General features: G+C 35.6%; 1 protein-coding gene across 1 annotated transcript in view; it reads left to right on the forward strand.

Annotated features, from left to right (window-relative positions):
- Positions 1-20,629, forward strand: part of CCDC40 (coiled-coil domain 40 molecular ruler complex subunit) — a 92,735-nt gene extending 72,106 nt beyond the window's left edge. The window contains exons 19-20 of the mRNA XM_021000777.2: positions 11,445-11,603; positions 19,392-20,629. Of these exons, the coding sequence (XP_020856436.1) occupies positions 11,445-11,603; positions 19,392-19,640 (408 nt within the window). The 3' untranslated portion in view covers positions 19,641-20,629. The remainder of the gene's footprint in view (positions 1-11,444; positions 11,604-19,391) is intronic.
- The last annotated feature ends 1,139 nt before the right edge of the window (positions 20,630-21,768 follow it).

Consider the following 21,768-nt stretch of genomic DNA (forward strand, 5'->3'; position numbering starts at 1 on the left):
TAAAGTTAAACCTTGTTAAATAGACTCTATAGGTAAACTAAGTCAGGTTACAGATTAAACTACTTTAAAGGGTTCAAAATGGACTGATTTAAGAGGGGAGATTTACATAATATCATCAAGGTAACCAAGAAAACTCAGTGTCAGGGAAATTTTCTCTTATACAGTTAGCTAAGAAGCTTCAAATTTCCCTTTGCTTCTACCTGAAGAACATCAAACAGTTAACATTATTATTCCATAAGTCAGATTTTGTTAAGTTGTGAGGTTACTATAAACAGAAGACTTTCAATTAACCAAAAAATTGCCAAAGCAATGGCCCTGATCCCTAAACAATAAATAAAAAGGAATTAAGGCATACCCTCTTCCAGGCAAACATAAAAATCATGAAACAAAAAAGCCAAGTAATAAAATAATGATCATATATATTAAATAGCATCAGGTCTCCTTGTAGCCTGCTCCCAGTGTCCATTTAATCAGCACATTTCATCTTGAGTCACAGAGGTCCCGTGCATTTGTCTGGTTCCTGGAAGTAGGGAATTACCCTGGGTAATTCTGCTAAAATCTTCCAGGAATGACACTAAATACAATTTTGTACAACATCCTAAATTTGGAAATTTTGGAAATAGTTATTGGGGAATTATTTCATGTAGTAAAAACCAGCTCAACCCTTATGGGGCTAATCCTATTAGCAATAGAGCTCTAAGAACATCAGATTGTTGCTGTTCACTTGTTTAGTCACGTCTGGCTCTTCATAACTCCATTATAGGGTTTCCTTGGCAAAGATAATGGAATGGTTTGCCATTTACTTCTCCAGTGGATCAAGGCCAACAGAGGTTAAGTGACTTGCTTGCAGTCACAGAGTTATTAAGTGTCTGAGGCTGGATTTGAACTGCAGTCTTCCTGACTCCAGGCTCAGGGCTCTATCCATGTGCCACCTAGCTGCCAAATTAGAAGCCCTTAATTCACCTGAAAGTTTAGAGAATTTAGGTTTTTTTTCCTTAACAGTATTTTATTTTTTCCAATTACCTGTGAAGATAGTTTTCAACATTCATTTTTGTAAAATTTTGAGTTCCAAATTTTTCTCCCTTCCTTCCTTTCCCTCTACCCTCCCCAAGACAACAAGCAATCTGATATAGGTTATACATGTACAATCATGTTAAATATATTTCCACATTAATGATGTTATAAAGGAAGAATCAGAACAAAAGGGAAAAACCATGAGAGAGAAAAAAAACAAAAAACAAAAAAAAGTGAAAATAGTATGCTTCGATCTGCATTCAAACTCCATAGTTCTTTCTCTGGATGTGGTTAGCATTTTCCATCACGAGTCTTTTGGACTTGTCTTGGATCATTGTATTGCTGAGAAGAGCTAAGTCTGTCATTGTTAATCATTCAGTGTTGCTGCTGCTGTGTACAATGTTCTTCTGGTTCTGCTCACTTCACTTAGCATCAGTTCATGTGAGTCTCCAGGTTTTTCTAAAGTCTGCCTGCTCATCATTTCTTATAGAACAATAATATTCCATTACATTCATATGCCACAACTTGTTCATCCATTCCCCATAATTTCCCATTCTTTGCCACCACAAAAAGAGCTGCTATAAATATTTTTGTACATGTGGTCCTTTTCCCTTTTTTATGATCTCTTTGGGTTACAGACCTAGTAGTGGCATTGCTGGGTCAAAAGAATTTCAGTTTTTACACACCACTTGTTCTTTCTATTTTTACTTGAACCCTGTACCTGGAACTGATATGGACAATGTCATCAACAGACTGAAGGAAGAATCTTAAAAAGACTGAAAAATGATGGCTACTATAAGCCTCCAGACTAACAGATATCCATATTGCCTATTAATACCCCTAAGGCAGAAATAAAATCTTTGAATGTGAGATCTGTTGTTACTAAGTTGGCTCAAAGCTGTAACTTCAATACATATTAACAGGTACAATTTCATAATTTTCATAACCAATGGCCAAACAATATCAGATGAAACTCACTTTTTACTGTGAGCAAACTTGTAAGTCTTCCCACTTTGGTTGGCAGTGGTCCTAGTTTCTCATATTCCAAAGTTAGAACTTTACAATATGCTGTCAGCAGGGCTGATAAGATTTTATGACCCTGCCCAAATAGAAAGTCCCAACAACTTCACAGATAAGGGCAACTTATGAGGTCTTTGCTACTTTCCCCCCCCAAAAAAAAGTAGTAAGCTATTATTTTCCATTTTAAAGCAAAATATACCCAATTAAATACTTAAGTTTTCAAACATTGTGACCACATTCTTTAACAGCTCAATTCATAACTAACAGCTCCAGATTAAAAAAGAAGTCACTTTTCTAATGAAACAATTGCAACACTCTCTGGGTATCATTTTTCAAATTAATAGCAATTCTCACACAATGGTTTTGCCAAAATTTACAATCCAAGAAAAATTAGAAGCCTAACAATAACATTAAACAATATTATGAATTTTTAAAACATAACCCAAAACTCTTTATCAATCAAATCATATCAATTCATTTGAATGCATTTCTAAATCCTCTCATATAGAAAATCACCACCTATCAATTTGGCTTTCTATACCAATCATATTTTAAAAATCAGTATAGAGTAATTTCACTTAATAATAGCTAACATTTATAAAGCGCTTATCATGTATTAGGCTAAGTTAAGTGCTAAGCACTCAACAATTTATTTCACTGGATCCTCACAACCACCTTAGAATGTAGGTGCTATTATTATTTTATAGATGAGGGAACTGAGGCAAATAGGCAAAGTAACTTGCTTTTTAAAGTTACACAGTTAACTTCTGAGACCAGATCTGAACTCAGGTTTTCCTGATCCATGCAGTTTCCAAGCATATTGCTTTAATGTCAAATATCAAATATATCTTGCATTAAGTTCTGATTTATCACAATTATCCTAATAGGAAAACACATCTCACTGTAAATGAGACCACATTATAATTTGGTTTCAGGACAAATTTCAGCCAAATCAGATCTGGGTTTATAATTACAAATGGCAATATTCAAAATCTCAGTTTTCCCAAGGGCCATTAGCTGCCAGCACCTCAAATTTTAAAGCCCACTGCTTTCAGTTAGCTCGCTTTCAAAGATTCATAGTGAGTCTCATATTTCCATTCCCCTCATTTTGGAGTCCATGAGACTCTGAGGATTGGGACATGCCCTTCTAATGGTCCTTCAAGTACAGATTTTTAGTATACATAGTCAAATAATTTCATGCCACAAATTTATTTCTATTGTTTCCATTTGGTAAATGTTATAACTTGATAGAATATTGTCTGTCTGAAATTGCTATAGGCACTCCCCTAAAAAGTTGCACAAATCCGTCTTATCTCAGAGGAATCAAAAACCTTCTCAAATTTCTTTCCAAAACTCCAAACCCTAGATTTTCAAACCCTCCAATTCACATTAACTTTCCATCCATTATCCTTCTATCTCTATTTACTTAAACCTCCTCTCTTGCAAATTTTTTTCCTTACAGTGGACTTTAAATATAGCCTACCATCTGTGAAACTAAACTTTCATTTTACACTGATTTCTCACTTCTCTTTACCTTAGCTACTTTTCTTAAGCCCATTTCATTTATTTCCCTATCATATTCTAATCTAACATTCTACTGAATCTCTTCTGTACAGATTTCATTTTACAATAGCAATGAATCGCTATACTTGTACTTTGGGAGTTGCATAGTCTATTTCAATTTAGGTGACTTTGCTACTAGTTTACCTTAAAAATTAAATTATATTGTCAATCTGGCTTTAGTTCTGTTTATTCTCTAATAGGTGAAATCACCTTCAGCTAAAACAATACATCTATCCCCCCTCCAGGAAGTAGGGTGTGAGGTATGTGCTGTTTGCATCTTAATCCTAATTGCGAACTTCCAAAAATCCACTAAGATATTATCATAATTAGGAAACTACAGTAAAGATACTACATTTCAGTAACAAATTTTAGTTTGTAATTAGTTTATAATGCCATACATTTCCACAAACCAGGAAAAAATATTTCCTTCCTTTTCTTGTCTGTCTTTATCTCTGCAATTTCCAACCTGGACAGGGTTATGAAGGCAGAGAGAGAAAAAAATCTCCCAATTTTCCTCCATATCTCCCACTGAAAGTCTAAACAAAATATCAACATTAGTTCCTGATCAATATTACAGATAGCTGGGAGAGCTATTTTAAGACTTCGTTAGTTTTCCCCACCCTTTTAAACTCCTTTTCTGTGCAGTCTTAAGAGCAGTTTTTTATGGGTGAAGAGGTGGTTCCCCTTCAAAGTTCTCCCTGGTAAACAAGACCTTGAATGTTCCAGAGAACTTCTGAAGTAGAAGCCCCAGTCAAAACCCACCTCCAAATTCAAGTTTCCCTCACTAACCTAGGGCTATCCTAAGTGAATGAGTGTATAACTAATACCCATGTTCACAAGAATATGTAAGTGGTTACTAGCCAGTCACTGACCAAGTATCTAGGGAAAGTTGAGGAGAAAGGCGGGAAGAAAAGAAAAAGAGAAAGAGAGAGAGAGAGAGAGAGAGAGAGAGGAGAGAGAGAGAGAGAGAGAGTGAAAGAGAGAGAGAGAGAGAGTGAAAGAGAAAGGAAAAGTTCTGTCAAATGACCTCCAGCCTAATTTTAACTAAATTTTTAGATTTTAGCAGCTACTTACCAAACTCTTGCGTGATCAAAGGGTCATTGCTCATTAGGGAGGCCTGGGCAAATTCTAACTCCACCTGAGTCTTTCCATCGGCTAAGGCCAAGTATAATCTCTTAATTTTCTGGACACTAAGAGTTGGGGCCCGGACTGTGAACAACCTGAACCCAGGGGACTTACCAGGTTCTTGTTCTGTTCTATGTGATCCTATATTGGTCAGTCCTGCCCATGCTCAATCACAGAGAATCACAGAGACTCAGCTTGCATGGTCTGGGAGAGCCTTTGGGTTTAGTTTATTCAGGTGACCACCAGAGAATTCCACCACTACCACCATTTTATTGTTCATGAGAATAGACCCCAAAATCTGAAATAATTTTAGAAAGAAATTTATTAGGTCATTTGGTAGAGGAAAATGATCTAGTAAGGCTCCTTCTTGTCCAGGCTCTAGAAAGGTTTACATCATATAGTATTTAGGCAAGAGTGCGCAGCGTAGGAAATACCAGAACCACACAAGCCAAAACACAGAGAAAACCCCAAACACAAGCTTAGGTGGACTCATCACAAGAACTGTATGTGATAACCCAAAACAAGAATGATTTGGGTAGATCCAGGACCTGGGAAAATCCGAAATACCTTGTAACCATCTGCAGCATTCCTAGAGAGTTACTGTGTGATGAGATTCTGGTTATAGACAACCTTTAATCACATAATGTTGGATTTAAATAGTATAATAATTTTCCCAAACAACATATTAAACCATTTTCTTACAGAATATACTCTGAAAGTGTTATTTTTAAAAGATTATTTGTGCAAAGATATTTGTAGCAATACTGTTTGTAACTGGAAAAAAACCTAAGTAATCTAAATATCCAACAATGGGAAAATGGTTAAATAAATTGTGGTAAATGGAACAGAATGTAGGAACTTGGATTCAGGTTTCAGCTCTGATATCAACTAATTGTGGTATCAGGCAAATCACCCTTCTGGAACTCAGTTTCCTCATCAATAAAATGAAGAGACTGAATTAGATGTTTCTTAAGATACCTCTATAACTAACATTCTATGATTCTGTAAGTGGGAGGCTCAGAGGATTTGAAAATGTGCAAGGTAAACCATTCAACTGCAGTGTCATATCAAATAAAGTGAGTCAGTATTGTGTTCAGTACTGATTAATAAAAAATTATACTATATATATATATATATACACACATATCTATTTATTATATCAAACAGCTATTTGGAGGGCTTTTGACTGATAAAGGGATCTCTAATCAAGTGTCCTACTTCAACAAGAGGTCTAAGTCTTGATTACTTTTTTAAAAAAAATTTTATTTAATTAATTTATTTAAATATTCTTCCCCCCCAATTTATTTATTTTTAGTTTCCAACATTCACTTCCACAAGATTTTGAGTTCCAAATTTTCTCCCCATCCTTCCCCTTCCCCTTCCCCACCCCATGATGGCCTGCATTCTGATTCCCCCTTCACCCAATCTGTTTGTTCTCCCTTCTATCAGTCTTTTCTTTTTAAATTTTGAGTTCCAAATTCTCTCCCTCCCTCCCACACCCACTGAGAAGGCAGCAATATGATATCAATTATACTTGTGAAATCATCCAAAACATATTCCCATACTAGACATTTCAAAATTAGAAAGAAAAATGAAGAGAAAATAATACTTCAGTTTGCACTCAGCGTTTATCAGTTCTCTTTCTGGAGGTGGAGAGCATTTTTTTTCATCATGAGTCCTTTGGAATTGTCTTGGATCACTATCTTGATCAGAATAGCCAAGCCTTTCACAGTTGACTGTCATTACAAACATTGCTGTTACTGTATACAATGATCTCCCATTTCTTCTCACTCCACTTTGCATCAGTTCATATAGGTCTCACCACGTTTTTCTGAAACCACCCTACTCATCATTTCTTATAGCACAATAGTATTCTATCACAATCATATGCTACAACTTGTTCAGCCATTCCCCAATTGATAAACATCCCCTCAATTTCTAATTCTTTGCAACCACAAAAAGAGCTGCTATAAATATTTTTGTATATATGGAACATTTTCCTTTTTCTTTGACCCCTTTGGGATACAGACCTGTAGTGGTATTGCTGGGTCAAAATGTATGCACAGTTTTATAGCCCTTTGAACATAGTTCTTGTGTACTCTTATGGAAATACTTCCAGAAAATTCTAGAAATTACCTCACCATAAAGAGTTTGCATTAATGTTACAGATCAAGAACAGAATGTTTCTCAAAAAGAAAGAAAACAAGTCAAAAATGCAATTTGTGATGTTATATTATAACAGTAATGTTTCAAAGACTTCTATAATAAGATAAAGAGACTTCTATGATAAGATAAAGATATTACAAATCATGACTATTCAGACAACAATAGCTTTATGAGAACAGACTTCATTTTGTCTAGTCATCTGAAAAAGAGTATTATTGTCTGCTATCTTGCTACGCCTCCCATTATTTGCACAGAGGCTCTTTTGGTTTGCTAAGAAACTAGCAGCTTTTAAAAATATAACACCCTAATAAATTTTGGCTAAAGAGTATGCATTACTTAATTTCAATTATCTATAAATTTAAGATTCTAAGATTTTGCTTCCATAATCCATGACTTTGTGCCATTTGGGTACACTAGAACCTCAAACTTCAGTATTCACTAGCTCTTTAATTTTACTGCCTGCCTCAACTCTCTTTCCACTTCAATCCAATCTCTATTCAGCCACTAAAGTGATTTTCCTAAAATAAAGGTCTGATCATGGCACCACCACCCCACCCCACCCCACCCAACCCATCATTCAATAAACTCCAGTGGCTTCCTATTGCCTCCAAGAGCAAATACCAAATGTTCTGTTTGGCATTCAAAGTCCTTCATAACCTAGCCCCCCTCCAACTTTCTTATTCCCCTTTAGGCAGCTAGGTGGGCTTAGTGGATAGTGTTCATCTGACTTCAGACACTTGTTAGCTGTGTGATCTCGGGCAATCACTCAATATCTCATGGCCTCGGTTTCCTCACCTGTGTTGTTGTGAAGTCATTTTAGTCATGTCCAACTCTTTGTGACTCCATTTGGGGTTTTCTTGGCAAATACTGGAGAAGCTTCCTTCGCCAGCTCATTTTACAGGTGAGGGATCTGAGGCATTTTTCTCTTGAGGCTTTGCTTGTAGATGTTTTCAAGTTGTCTTCTGTTTGTGTCTTCAACTTCTCCATCACCATAGTAGCTCTTTATGGTAGGGTTCTTCTAGCCTACTTCTTGACTTTGGACTTTATGTTAGAGTTGGGCTCTATTTACCTCTGGGGAGGTGATGATGTCTAGCCCGAGTTTTCATAACTCAGTTTGGGGGCCTGAAAGTTTTCAGTGTTTCCACTGTAGTGTCATCTTGGGAGAGGTTTGTTCACTGCTTAGTATGAACTCTGAAATTTCCTGATCCAGATTTGGATCTGTTGGGTTGTGTGTGGTTGAGTATCAGTAGACTGCTATTGGACTCATTTACTCTTAGCCTGCTGGGAGGTTCTATAGCTTCAAAGTGACTGAACTGCTTGACTCTCCTTTAGTGTTGGTTTTTCTGACCTGGTTATTCTACGGCAGGCTTTATGTGTGGGGCTAAAGATTAGAAATGAGTCTGCTCCTCTACTCTTGAGCTCAGAGCCACACACCTAAGTTTTTGGAACTTATTCCTTGCTGTATATACAGCTAGGACCTCTGGGACATGACTGCTCCTCTCCACACTGAGTAATGGATGACTGAGTTGCCAACTGGTACACTTTCCTGTTCTCAGTGCTGTTTCAGGAGTCCCTTGGGGCCCCATTGCTTCCAGCCTTGATGTTCAGTCTTACTTTACTTACTATCCCTGAGTGCTAGAATGTTCCCCCAACACTGTCTCTGCTATCTCTGCTATTGCTGCTGCTGTGCTGCTCTCCTGACCAGTACCACCCCAGTGTTTAAAGACCTCTCTGTTTTTCTAAGATGCTATGGGACTGGAAAAATGACTCATTGTGACTTTTTCTTGGCTTTCCCAATGAGAATTTGGTATGGCATGATTTTTAGACTGCTGTAGAAGAAGTGTGTTGGGTAAGCTGGGCAAAAATGCTTCCTCTCACTTCACCATCTTGACTCTTCTACCTCTCAGGAATTTTATAAGTTTATCAATCTCTACAATCTCATTTCAAATCTGCCTCTGTCCTCTAGACCACTGCCAATCAAACAAGTATCTGTTAAGTATCTTCTATCTGCCAGGTATTGTGCTAGGTGCTGTAAATACAAAGACAAAGATGAAACTGTCACTTCCCTCTTTAGGAGTTTTCATTCTATTGGCGAAATAACTGCGTGTATAAGTATAAATAAAGATATAACATATGTATGTACACACATATACATATATATATACATATATATATACATATATATATATATATATATATATATATATATGCACATGTATATGTAGTGAATACAAAGTAATTTCCAGGGAAGGGACCAGCAGCTAGAGCCATCAGGAAAAGTCTTATATCAGAGGTATGCTTCTAAGAAAGCTAGAGATTCTAAGAGACAGAGGTGGCATTTCGATTATAAGAGGCAGCCTGCACAAAGGGGAAGGAATAAACATTTATACAGTGCTACTGTGTGCCAGGCACTTCTCACAAATATCATCTCATTTTATCCTCACAACAACCTGATGAAGTAGGTGTTCTTATTATCCCTATTTTACAATTGGGGAAACTGAGGCAGACAGAGGTTAAATGACTTGCCCAGGGTCACATGGCTAGTAAGTATCTGAGGCCAGATTTTAACTCAGGAAGATGAGTCTTCCTGACTGCAGGCCTGGTACTTTATCTACTGTGCTACTTAGTTGCTCCCTCCTAGGTTCCTTATTGCCTACCAAATAAAATTCAGATTCCTCTGTCTAGCATTCAAAGCCCCCCCAAAGCAAACACCAATCTACCCCTTCAGCTTTCTTTCTTATTTCTACCTGTCCTATACTCCAGCCAAACTGGATAGCTCTGCCCTTTGAACATATATTACAATCTCCCAACCCTGTTCATTTCCTCATGGTCTTTCCTAGGCCTGGAATGCCCTCTCTCCTCATTTTTTAAAGTCTTTCTCAAATGCTACTTCTTTCTTCCATTCCCGCAGTGAGTAATGACTTTTCCTCCTTTAATCTCATATAGCCCTTTATTTAGCATATCTCTATTGCATTTAAATTATGTGTTTATACTCAGTTATGTAATAAGCATTTGTTAAGCACCTGTTATGTGCCAGGTACTGCACTAAGTACTGAGGATACAAAGAAAGGTTAAAAAAAAAAAAAAAGACAGTCCCAGCTCTCAGTAGTTAACTATGTTTAAGTTTCATTCTCCTCCTAGGTCACAGATTCCATGAGGGTAGGGATGATGTCTTAATAATGACAACTGACATTTATAGAGTATCTGAAGGTTTGCAAAGTACTTTATACTATTTCATTTAATCCTCACAACTTTATATGGTAAGAGCTAAAGTTTATATTAGTCCCATTTTAAAGTGAAGAAATTGAGTAATAGAGTATATTTAAGTAACTTGCCCAAAATTACACAACTAGCATCAGAGGTAGGATTTAAACCGAGAGTAACTCCAAGTCCAATGCTCTGTCTGCTATATCACTCTACCACTCTTTCCTAAATATATCTCCCTCAGCACCTAGCACCTAGTCCTCTGAACACATGTTGAATTAATTGCATGAAGAGCATGCAGTGATTCCGTACATCAAGTCCAGACTCCTCATCGTTTTCTAGGCCTTCCATTATCTGACTTCACTCTACTGTCCATCCAACCCTATTTCTTATTTTTCTGCAACATTACTCTGTTCAAGTCAATCCAGTGTTCTTGCTATTCTCCACACGTTCCATATGCATTTCTGCCACCATGCTTTTGCCAAGATGAGTGGCATTTACATAGTGCTTTAAGGTTTGGAAAGTGCTTTCTTTACATCCATTATCTCATTTGATCCTCACCACAATCCTAAGAAATACAGCAGGTTATTGTATTATTCCCATTTTACAGATTAGGAAACAGACTCTGAATAAAAGAGTAAGTGATTTGCTCAATGTCATATAGGCAGGATTTGGGTCTCTTCAGCATGTTTTCTACTACCCTAAATTACTTATTTCATTATGCTCCTTCCTGCACAGGTATGTCTTACTTCCTTCATCTCCTGAACTCCTACCTATTCCTTAAGGTAGTGGTGTTAAATTCAAATAGAAATGGAGCTACTAAACCACACATAAGATTCCCTCTAAACTGCATATTGACTTAGAAAACCACATATTAACATTATCTCTTTTCTATTTTTTTATTTTGTTAAATATTTCCCAAATACATTTTAATCTGGTTTGGCCACACTCAGGAGGTGCTGTGACTCAATGCAGGTCATGTGTTTGACAACCTCTATCTTAAGGTTTAGCCCAAGTCCTCCAAGAAGCTTTCTCCAACTACTCCAGCCTACAGGGAAATCTCTTTCCTTTGAAGTTTCTATTGCATTTAGAGTTAGCACTATATAGAATAACATTATACTTGCTCTCTCATTATTTCATTTTTTAATTTTATCTCCCTAAGAGATAAACATATACATCCTTTGTATCCCTCTCAGTGCCTAGAATTGTCAGGCACACACTGTATACTTAATATTTAATATAGGTAACTGATTTATTGATCAATTATTCTGTGACTTTCATATAATTGTCAGGAGCAAAAGAGAATATCTTTGTCCATAGTTTTCATCTCAGAATTTATTTTCTTTTCATAGTTCACTGAAGAGTGCAACCAAAACATCTCTGAGATGGAAGAAACTCAAAAATGTTTAAGTAAGTCTCTTGCAGAAAAGCAGGAAAAGCTTACCAACCTGCAGAAAGAGGCTGACCAAATGGACACCAGTATCAGTAAACTCAGAGAACTTAAGAGACAGGTAAACAAATTCTTTTATTCAGTCAAATAGATTAACACAGGTTGGCAGAACCCAAAACAAATCCTGCTATGATGAGAGCACAAGTTATATACTTCAGGCTATTAATAGCTACCAGGTACTACACAGATTTTATTTCAATTTTTTTTTTGTTGTTTTTAAGCAATTGGGGTTAAGTGACTTGCCCAAGGTCACACAGCTAATAAGTGTCAAGTGTTTGGTCTGAGGCTGCACAGATTTTATTTGATGATAATATCTTACTAGATAAATTAGGTCCCTTGACCATAGCAATTAGATTGAGGACCCTGTATGTGACTTCTAAGAGTTTTAAAATGAGAAGAGATTCAATCAGTTTCTCCCAATCATTTGAATTCCTACATTTGGCAGCAAAGGCTTCTCCAATTGAATAATTATGTGATAACTCAGCACCCAGTGTGTTAGGGAAGGAAAAAGGAAAAATTATTTACAGTAAAATCTGCACTTCTAAATGAGCTGACTGAGGCCTCAGAAAGGATAGAGATGTCAAGGGGTGCCCCAGTCCTCCAAATCTGCACCCAGACTAAGGTAATGATGTGGCAGCTTCCTAAGATGGCTTTGTAGCTTCCCTTTCATACATACAGTGCCCCCTCTGAGCTCTCTCTCCCAACCTGCACTTGCTAGCTGTGTCCTCTGTGGGATGGTACTCTTTGGGTCCACCTCCTGAAACTATAGCTTATGGTCTCTATCAATATATTTACCTTTAGTCCAGTTAGCCAGAGGACACAATTAACTCAAGGCAAAGGCATTTACTAAGTGGCATACTACAGCTGCAATACAAAGCATTTCCTTTAAAACCTGGGGGTTTTCCCACAAATATACATAGAAGCTGGAACTGAGACTCTACTGTGTTCCTGGTATCTGAGCCACACTATTGCTGCTTGCGTCTTTTCTCACTTTTAGAAAAGTCAGATACTATAGATCTCTAGATAACATTGAATGGGAATAGAAAGGACCATACGCATTTTTAAGCTGTGCGTGGCATCTTAAAAAAAAACCAAACTGACCATGTATTAGGGCATAAAAACCTCACACAGAAAAGCAGAAATATTAAATGCCTCTTTTTTGGATCATAATGCAATAAAAATTACATTCAGTAAAGAGTCTTTGAAGCATAGATTAAAAATTAATTGGAAACTAAATAATCCAGTCCTAAAGAATGAATGGGCTGGAGAATAAATAAGAGAAACAAACAATAATTTCATTAAAGATAATGACAGCAATGAGACACCATGCCAAAATTTGTGGAATGCAGCCAAAGCAATATTTAGGGGAAATTTTATATCTCTATATGCTTATGTCAAAAAAGAAAAAAGATAAAGAACAGATCAACAAATTGTGCATGCAACTAAAAAAAAACCTAGAAAAACAACAAATTAAAAATCCCCATTTAAATACCAAAATAGAAATTCTTAAAAATCAAAGGAAAAATTAATAAAAGTGAAAATTTTAAAAATTGAACTAATAAAACAAGGAGCTGATATTATAACAAAAACAATAAAAACAGATCAACCATTGGCTAATTTAATTTTAAAAAAGAAAGAAGAAAAATAATATTTAAATAACTCTCTTAGAAAAAGAAGTTGAACAAGCCACAAATGAACTACCTAAGAAAAAATACATGATAAATTTACATGTGAATTTTACAAACATTTAAAGAACAATTAATTCCTATATAAACTGTTTTTAAAAATAGACAAAGAAGGAGTCCTACAAAGTTCTTTTTACAACACAAATACGGTGCTGATAACCTAAATTAGGAAGAGCAAAAATAGAATGAAAACTATAGACTGATTTCCCTAATGAATATTGATGTAAAATTTTTAAATAAAATACTAGCAAGGAGATTATAGTAATATATCACGAAGATCATACACTATGACTAGGTGGGATTTATACCAGGAATGCAGAGCTGGTTTAACATTAGGAAAACTATAAGCATAATTGACCTTATCAATAACAAAAGCAACAAAAATCATATGATTATATCAATAGATGCAGAAAAAGTTTTTGACAAAATTCAACATCACTCTTATTAAAGCCACTAAAAACATAGGAATAAATGAAGCTTATCTTAAAATGATAAGTTGTATCTATCTAAAACCAAGAACAAACATTATCTGTAATAGGGATATACTAGAAACCTTTCCATTAAGATTAGGGGTGAAACAAAGATATCCAAAATTATTTAATACCATATTAGAACTGCTATCTATAGCAATACGGCAAGAAAAAGAAATTGAAGGAATCAGCATGGGCAACAAGGAAACAAAACTATCAGTTTTTTGCAAATGATATGATATACTTAGAGAACCTTATGGAGTTGACTAAAATTCTAGTCAAAACAATTAACAACTTTAGCAAAGATGCAGGATATAAAAAAAAATCACCCAAATCATCAGCATTTGATTATTACCATACTACCAATAAAACGAAGGAGAAGAGAGAGAAATTTCATTTAAAATAACTGAAGAAAGTATAAAATATTTGAGAGTCTATTTGCCAAGACACACACGGGAACTATATAAACACAACTACAAAACACTATTCATACAAATAAACATAGATCTAAACAGCATATGGGTAGGCCAAACCAGTATAACAAAAATGACAATACTACCTAAATTATGTTATTTACTCAGTGCCATATGAATCAAATTACCAAAGAATTAATTTGTAGAGCTAGAAAAAATAATAACAAAATTCATCTGTAGGAACAAAAGTTCAAGAATATCAAGGGAGTCAATGAAAAAATATTAAAAGGAAGGGGGCCTAGCAGGACCAGATCTAAAATTATACTACAAATCTGTAATCATCAAAACAGTTTGGAACTAGATAAGAAACAGAGTAGCTGAGCAATGGAACAGATTGTATGTAATATATAGAAGCAAATGAACATAGTAACCTAGCATATGATAAGCCCACAGATCCAGGCAAGAACTCACTATTTGAAAAAAACTACTGGGAAAACTGAAAAGTAGTCTGGCAAAAACTAGGCATAGACCAACATCTCACACTGTCAAGACAAGCTCAAAATGGGTCCATATAAAGGGTGACATCATAAGCAAATTGGGAGATCACAGAAAAAATTAATTGTCAGATCTACGGACAGGGGAAGAATTCATAACCAACAAGAGATAGAGAGCATCACAAGGGCACAAAATGGATAATTTTGATTACAGGAAATTAAAAAGCTTCTGCACAAGCAAAATCAATGCAGCCAAAATTAGAAGGAAAGCAGGAAACCAGGAAAAAATTATATAGCAAGTTTCTCTGATAAAGATCTCATTTCTCAAATATATAGGGGACTGAGCCCAATTTACAAAATTATGAGCCATTCCCCAATTGATAAATGGTCAAAGGATATAAAGGCAATTTTCAGAAGAAAGCAAAGCTATCAGTAGCAAATATCATAACAAAATTTTCTCTAAATCACTACTGATTAGAAAAATGCAAATTAAAACAACTTTGAGGTTGTTTTACATTTGGCACCCATCAGATTGGCTAAGATGACAGAAAAGGAAATTAACAAATGCTGGAAAGGATGTGCAAAAATAGGTACACTAATGCACTAGTGTGAACAGGTCCAACCATTCTGAAGAAGAATTTTGAACTATACCCAAAGGGCTATAAAACTAAATATACAACTTTGACCCAGCAATACTGTCACTAGGTCTATACCCCAGAGAGATTAAAAGAAAGGAAAAAGACCCATATGTATGAAAATATGTATAGTAGCTCTTTTTGGTGGTGGCAAAGAACTGGAAATCCAGGGTATACTCATCAATTCGGGGACAGCTGAACAAGTTGTGGTATATGATTGTGATGGAATACTATTGCACTGTAAAAAATTTATGATGGGGATGATTGCAGAAGAACATGGGGAAGACTTATATGAACTCATGCAAAGTAAAGTGAACAGAACCAGGAGAACAATGTATATAGTAATAGATATATTGCAGTGTTAATCAACTGTGACTCTGATTAGTTCAGTGATCCACAACAATTCCAAAGGACTTGTTGAAAAATGCTATCTACCTCCAGATAGAGAACTGACTCTGAGTATGGACTGAAACATATTTTTTTCTTTATTTATTTTTATTGCCTTTTTCCCACAACAAGGCTAATGTGAAAAGGAAAATGCAACTACTTGGCATCTAAGAGGGATAAAATGTTACATCCTGTAATTTCAAACAGGCTGAGTAAACTCAACCTATCCAGGGATCTCTGTTCAATTCCCCCACTATGTGCAAGAAAAATCCCATATCTGATAATGTGTTATGGTTGTTTCCTCATTTTCAGGGGTTTTAGGATGCTGACTGGCAGAGAACAAATATATTAATAGATAATTTCTACTGTTCTTTGGGGTCACTGAGTGTTGTATAATTGGTTAAGAGGTTTGAAATGGGTTTGAAATGTTCACCTATCTGATCATGGTCACCTAACAAGAGGGAGGTGGAGCCAACATGGTAGAGTAGCAGGAAGAAGTATAGCTGAGCTCTCCTCCAAAACTCCTCCAAACAGATCTAGAAAACTCCTCCAAACAGATCTAGAAAACACACCAAAATGCAAGAAAAAGTCACAGTATTTCTTCAGGCTAGGTAGGCATGAGGAGACAGACAGAGAGGTCTACAGACATTAAGGATGGGGTCCTTAATTTTCCTTAATGAAGGAAAATGAAGGAAAAATATTATAGGTAGCCAGAAAAAAAAAGAATTCAAGCACCAAGGAGCCACATTCAGGGTCCACACAATTTAAGAGCCACCACCATCAAGGAGCAGAAAGCTTGGAATATAATATTTCAGAAGGCAAAGGACATAGGTTTACAATCAAGAATAGAGAGGGCAAAAACTTGAATCTAATGAAACAGAGGATTTCCAAGCATTCCTCATGAAATGAACAAAGCTCCAAAGAGATTCTGAAGTTCAAACACAGGAGTTAAGAGAAACATAAAAAAGGTAAATATGAATGAATAATCATAAGGAACTTAAAAAGGATGAACTGCTTACATTCAAATATGAGGAGATGACATGTTCCCTCTGAACCTTATAATCATCAGGGTCATAAAGGAAGTCTGGTTAGACGAGGCCTTGGAATAATTCTGTTATGTCTTGATGATCTTAAGAAAAAAATAGAGAGTCCTAGGCTATTCCTATTAGGGAGTAAAGAGAAAGGAACATTAGAAAATTATCTCACATAATCAGTGTAGGAGGAACAGGTGAGAGGCACAACTGACACTTTAACCTCACTCATCTGGTTAAAGGAATGAACACAAACAGTTGGGTACAGAAATAGATTTCACTCAACAGGGTAATAGGAGGGAAAGGGGAAATGAATAGGGAGAACTAGAGGGAAGATAAATAAAAGAAAGGATTAGTCCTAAGCAAAACAAACTCTAAAGTACAAAAATATTTCTAGCTCTTTTTGAGGTGGCAAAGAATGAATCTTCAGGAAACCCATCCGTTGGGAATGGCTGAACAATTTGTGGTATATAAATGTGATGGAATAGTATTGTGCTATAAGAAAATATGAAGGGGACAGTTTCAGAGAAACCTGAGAAGACTTGAATGAATTGATTCAGAGTAAAGTGAACAGAACCAAAAGAACATTTTTACCAAGAGAACAATGATAACAGTACAGTAAAGACAAACAACTTTAAAAGAATTAGGAACTCTGATTGTTGTAAAGATTGTGATTCCAGTGATGAAACAAGCTACTCAACTCTTTATAGAGAGGTGAAGGACTCAGAGTACAGAATGAGGCATGTTTTTGGGACATGGCCAGTGCAGAAATCTGTTTTGCTTAACTATACATGTTTGTAATGGGTTTTGTTTTCCTTTCATTATATATTGGTGGCAGGGGGGAAGTGAGGATAGAAAGTGCTGACTGAAAAAAAAAATGATTTAAAAAATATTTAAGTCAGGGAAAAAAAACTAATAGGGGATTTAGAGGGACTTCTCTATCATTCCAGGAACTATGAGACCATTAGGATGCAAATAGATACTTATCTTTGAATTATATAATTAGAGATGGAGGGACAGATGTCTTCAGCTGGGTTTAGGAGTTAAAAGCAAAAGAAAGTGAGAAGCAATTAAAATTATGCCAGTATCGGGATAGTAGCCAATTAATATGGGCACAAAGCTTCCCAGAGTTCTGCTTCTGTATTACATAGCCAATATTAGGAGGATGTTATTTTCACAACTGAGTATCAAAGGTCCTCTGATGGCAGTGGGATTCTATATTTGAATACTAACTCAGATTATATTAGGGGTAGTAGAACAAATTTTGAATACACAAATATCTGAACAAAAGGAGGAAAGGCTTTAATTATTAATATATTCATATCTATGTTTTCAAGCAAGTAATATCTATACTTTTTTATTCCCCACAGGAAGGATGATACTTGCAGTTATACAATTTTTAAGAGCAAACGTTTTCATGTATAGCATAAAAAAGTTCATAGAAACCACAAGCCAGAGACTGTAAAATAAATCATGGAAGTCATAGTTTAACAGGTCCTACATCACTAAAAATGCAATTTTAATTGCCTCATTTTTGGTTCCTTGTTGAAAACCTGTCCTCTCTCACCCTAACTTTCCCCTTGCTTTCACTTTGATCTTCTTTATAAACTGTGTGTTTCAAGAACAAAGTTTCCCTTCTGGAATGAATACAACAAATTTCTCCAATCAGCAAATTGCAGTTTGTCCTCTTGGAGGAGCTGCAATATCTCTCTTATACTGTTTGTTTCATTTGATCATTCCAATTCCCCGTAGCTGGTGGAAACTTCAATTTATTTTGAACCTAATGTTGGTGAATCTATGGAGAATCTATCGTTCTGCTATGCTGTTGACCAGCTGGCTTCATTTTGTCTCATGGCCACAAAGGCACCCTTATCCTTAGTCAGCTTTCATGAAAATACATGGTCATGAAGAGAATGGGCCAAGAGACAATCGTTAAATCGCTAAAGTCACTGCAAATTGATTCATGCTGTTTAAAAAAAAATTAAAAATACATTCTTTCCCAATGATTAGTCAGTAGCTATTTATCTTTATATAAGAAAAAAAGGTAATCACCATTATGCAGAAATCAGCTATTACCCTTCTCTTACATTATCCCTTCAAATGTTAATAAATTTATGAAGATAAAGGTGAAGACTTCAAGGAAATTTTTAATTTTATTGTTGCGATTTCCTCCCCACTGATATAAATTAAAACACTGGTGATCCTTGGGTGGTGAGCTTCTATCACTGGGCCATAGTGGAAGCATTTCCAGAGCTCACACTCTACTGGCATAGTCTTTAACAACCCAGCTTCACCACCATATCACAATGAGACATCAACATAGTAGCAGTAAAAGGAAGTTGAAGTGACAATGGAAAAAAATTCAAAATGTCATTTTAATCTTCTCTAATATTTACAAAGCAGTATATTTTTTTATATGGGTCTCTTGCTAAGTCTGGCTTTTGCCTTCTTTCCTCTGCCACTTTCTTCACTCTATGTACTGGATTTCATTGAATCAGATCTGAACCTGTGATACAATATATTCCTCCTCTTTCATTTTGTTTAAGACAATAAGACAAGATCCACTTGGTTAATTAATCTGTGGGGACATTTCAATATATATGATTGTCTAAAGATTCCATTCATTATTCAGTGATCACTCCTTTAATTACTGAAGTCTTCTCATGTTTATTATTTGCTGAGGTATTGTATTTTATTTTATTTCTAGTCTAATATCTCTCTTTTCCTTTCTAAGAACTTTACAGAACTTGTAATGCTTCAGAACCGTGTTAAGTATCTCCAGGCTGCAAAGGAAGGAAAATATGTATGCCTGTTCCGATCTAAACAATCTCTGCAGAACGAAAGGCAGAAACAGGAAGCCCGAATGAACCTCATATGCAGCATTCTCGACCATGTTAAAAAAGAATATCCCCATTTCCAAGCAGCACTTCAAAAGCTCAGCCAGGCAATGTCAGCCAAACCAGATTTACATTTGCCTTCTTAGAGGACAGGGTAGGTTACATCTCCTAAAAAGCACGTCAGAGAGGAAATCTGTGAATTTTAACTAAACAAAACCACATTTTAACTGTTTCTCTGTAAACGAAGACCACACTTGTATGGTAAGGTTATTTTAAGGAAAATGACCAAGTCAACAGAGCAAGATTTTAAAATGCCTCTATAATACCCTGGCTTTTTTTTTTCCTAATAAATTCTACTTCTGATCTTTAAAAAAAAAAAACCACAACCCTCTAAAAAAGCCTTAGTCAAGTAATCTGTAAAATTTTCACTTCTTTTGATTCTAAATATATATCCCATAAATACAAACCAAAATGTCTAAGTTATAAAAATTAAAATAAAGGAAATCATAATTTGATTTATTTGGAGGGTTCTATACATCAGAATAGTCCCAAGGAAATGTTATTTATCCTTTTGTCATCACAGATTTTAGAAGCTTACAGCATGAGGAAGAAAGGAATAACTTATGTCTTGACAGCAAAGAAAGATCCTTTAAAGAAACTATATCTTTTGTCTTATCAGCAACTTTCTTTAAAATATTAGAAAGCATGGGCTTTTATTCATGTTCTTGAGTACTAAGAGAATGATTTTTACTCCTTGGAGGCGCATATAACAAGTCTGAGGAATCCTTTCTTCCCGTACATGGAGTTCCCACAGGCACTAAAACTATGCAAAATAAAAAAAGTCCTCAGTCATATCAAGCTTATACATTAAATTATAATTAAATATATAGTGACTACTCAATGAATACAGATGAGAACTAAAATAATACCATACATGGTCTTTATATTAGAAATATTTGTTGTATTTTACCACATACTACCATAAATTTTCCCCACATCAATTGTTATGATGCTATTCTCCCCTTTCAATTTCTAATTGCGCACTACTCTGAACCCTGTGTAGCACAAAGAGAAAATGCTGTTAAGATATTTTTCTTTAAATTTTTTTTAGTAGCAAAATAAATAAATTAATGTAGGATTTGTCTTTTGTTTTGTCATTTTTCAGAAGCAACCAATCAGTAAACATTTTAAAATACCTACTATATGCTTAGTGCTGGGTATATATGAATAATAAGAATAATGATAGCATTTACCTGGTACCTACTATGTGTTAGACACAGTGCTAAGCACTTTACAAATATTATTTCATTTGATCCTCATAACAACCCTAGGGAGTAGGGTACGATTATTATCCCCCTTTTACCAGTTTAGGAAACTGAGGCAGACAGAGTAACTTGCCCAGGGTCACATAGCTAGTAAATATCTGAAGCTAGATTTGAACTCAGGTCTTCCTTATTCTGTGCCCAGCACTCTATCAACTGTGCCACTTATCACAAAATTATTTCACAAAAATGAAATAGTTCCTATCCTCAATTATATCAGTGGAGACGTATACATGTATAGGTACATACAGTATATTTATTCCATATATGTATATACAATATACTGAAGGGGAGGTTAAAAAATAGCAGCTGAGTGATCAGGAGGGGCTTCATAGAGAAGGCGGGTTTTGAGCTGCACCTTAAAAGAAACCCAAGTTTCTAAAATGGAATGTTCTGTAGAAGGTACGTAAGGCAGGCCAGTTTGCCTTTACCACAGAATATATGACATATATAAGTAGGAACAAATAGGTTGAAACCAAGTTGTGGAAGACTTTAAATGCCAAACAGAAGAGTTTATATCTGATCTTAGAGAGAGATGACAGGAGCAGGGGAATTACTTGGTTAGATATTGGCTTCAGTAAAATCACTTTGGCAGCAGTTTGGGAGAATAATTAGAAAAGGAAGACTTGAAGCAGGAAAACCAGTTAGATTTTTTCCAGTTAGTACAGACAAGAGATGATGAGGGCTTGAAACAGGAAAGAGGCTGAGTAAAGAGAAGAGGAAGGATGCATGAGGTATAGTACACAAAAGAATCAACATGGATCAACCAAATTTCACAACTGATTAGATATGAGGTGGGGGAGAGTGAGGATCCTGTTGAGGACTTCAAGCTCATGCTGCTGGGTAACTAGGATAGGAGTATTCACAAAAGAAATAGGGAAGTCTGGAAAGAGGGGTGAGTTTGAGGGAGAAAATGAGTTCTGCTTGGCACATGTTGAGTTTGAGATGTCTA

Source organism: Phascolarctos cinereus, unplaced genomic scaffold (genome assembly GCF_003287225.1).
Source record: "Phascolarctos cinereus isolate Bilbo 61053 unplaced genomic scaffold, phaCin_HiC Scaffold_5;HRSCAF=322, whole genome shotgun sequence".
Classification (NCBI taxonomy): Eukaryota; Metazoa; Chordata; class Mammalia; order Diprotodontia; family Phascolarctidae; genus Phascolarctos; species Phascolarctos cinereus.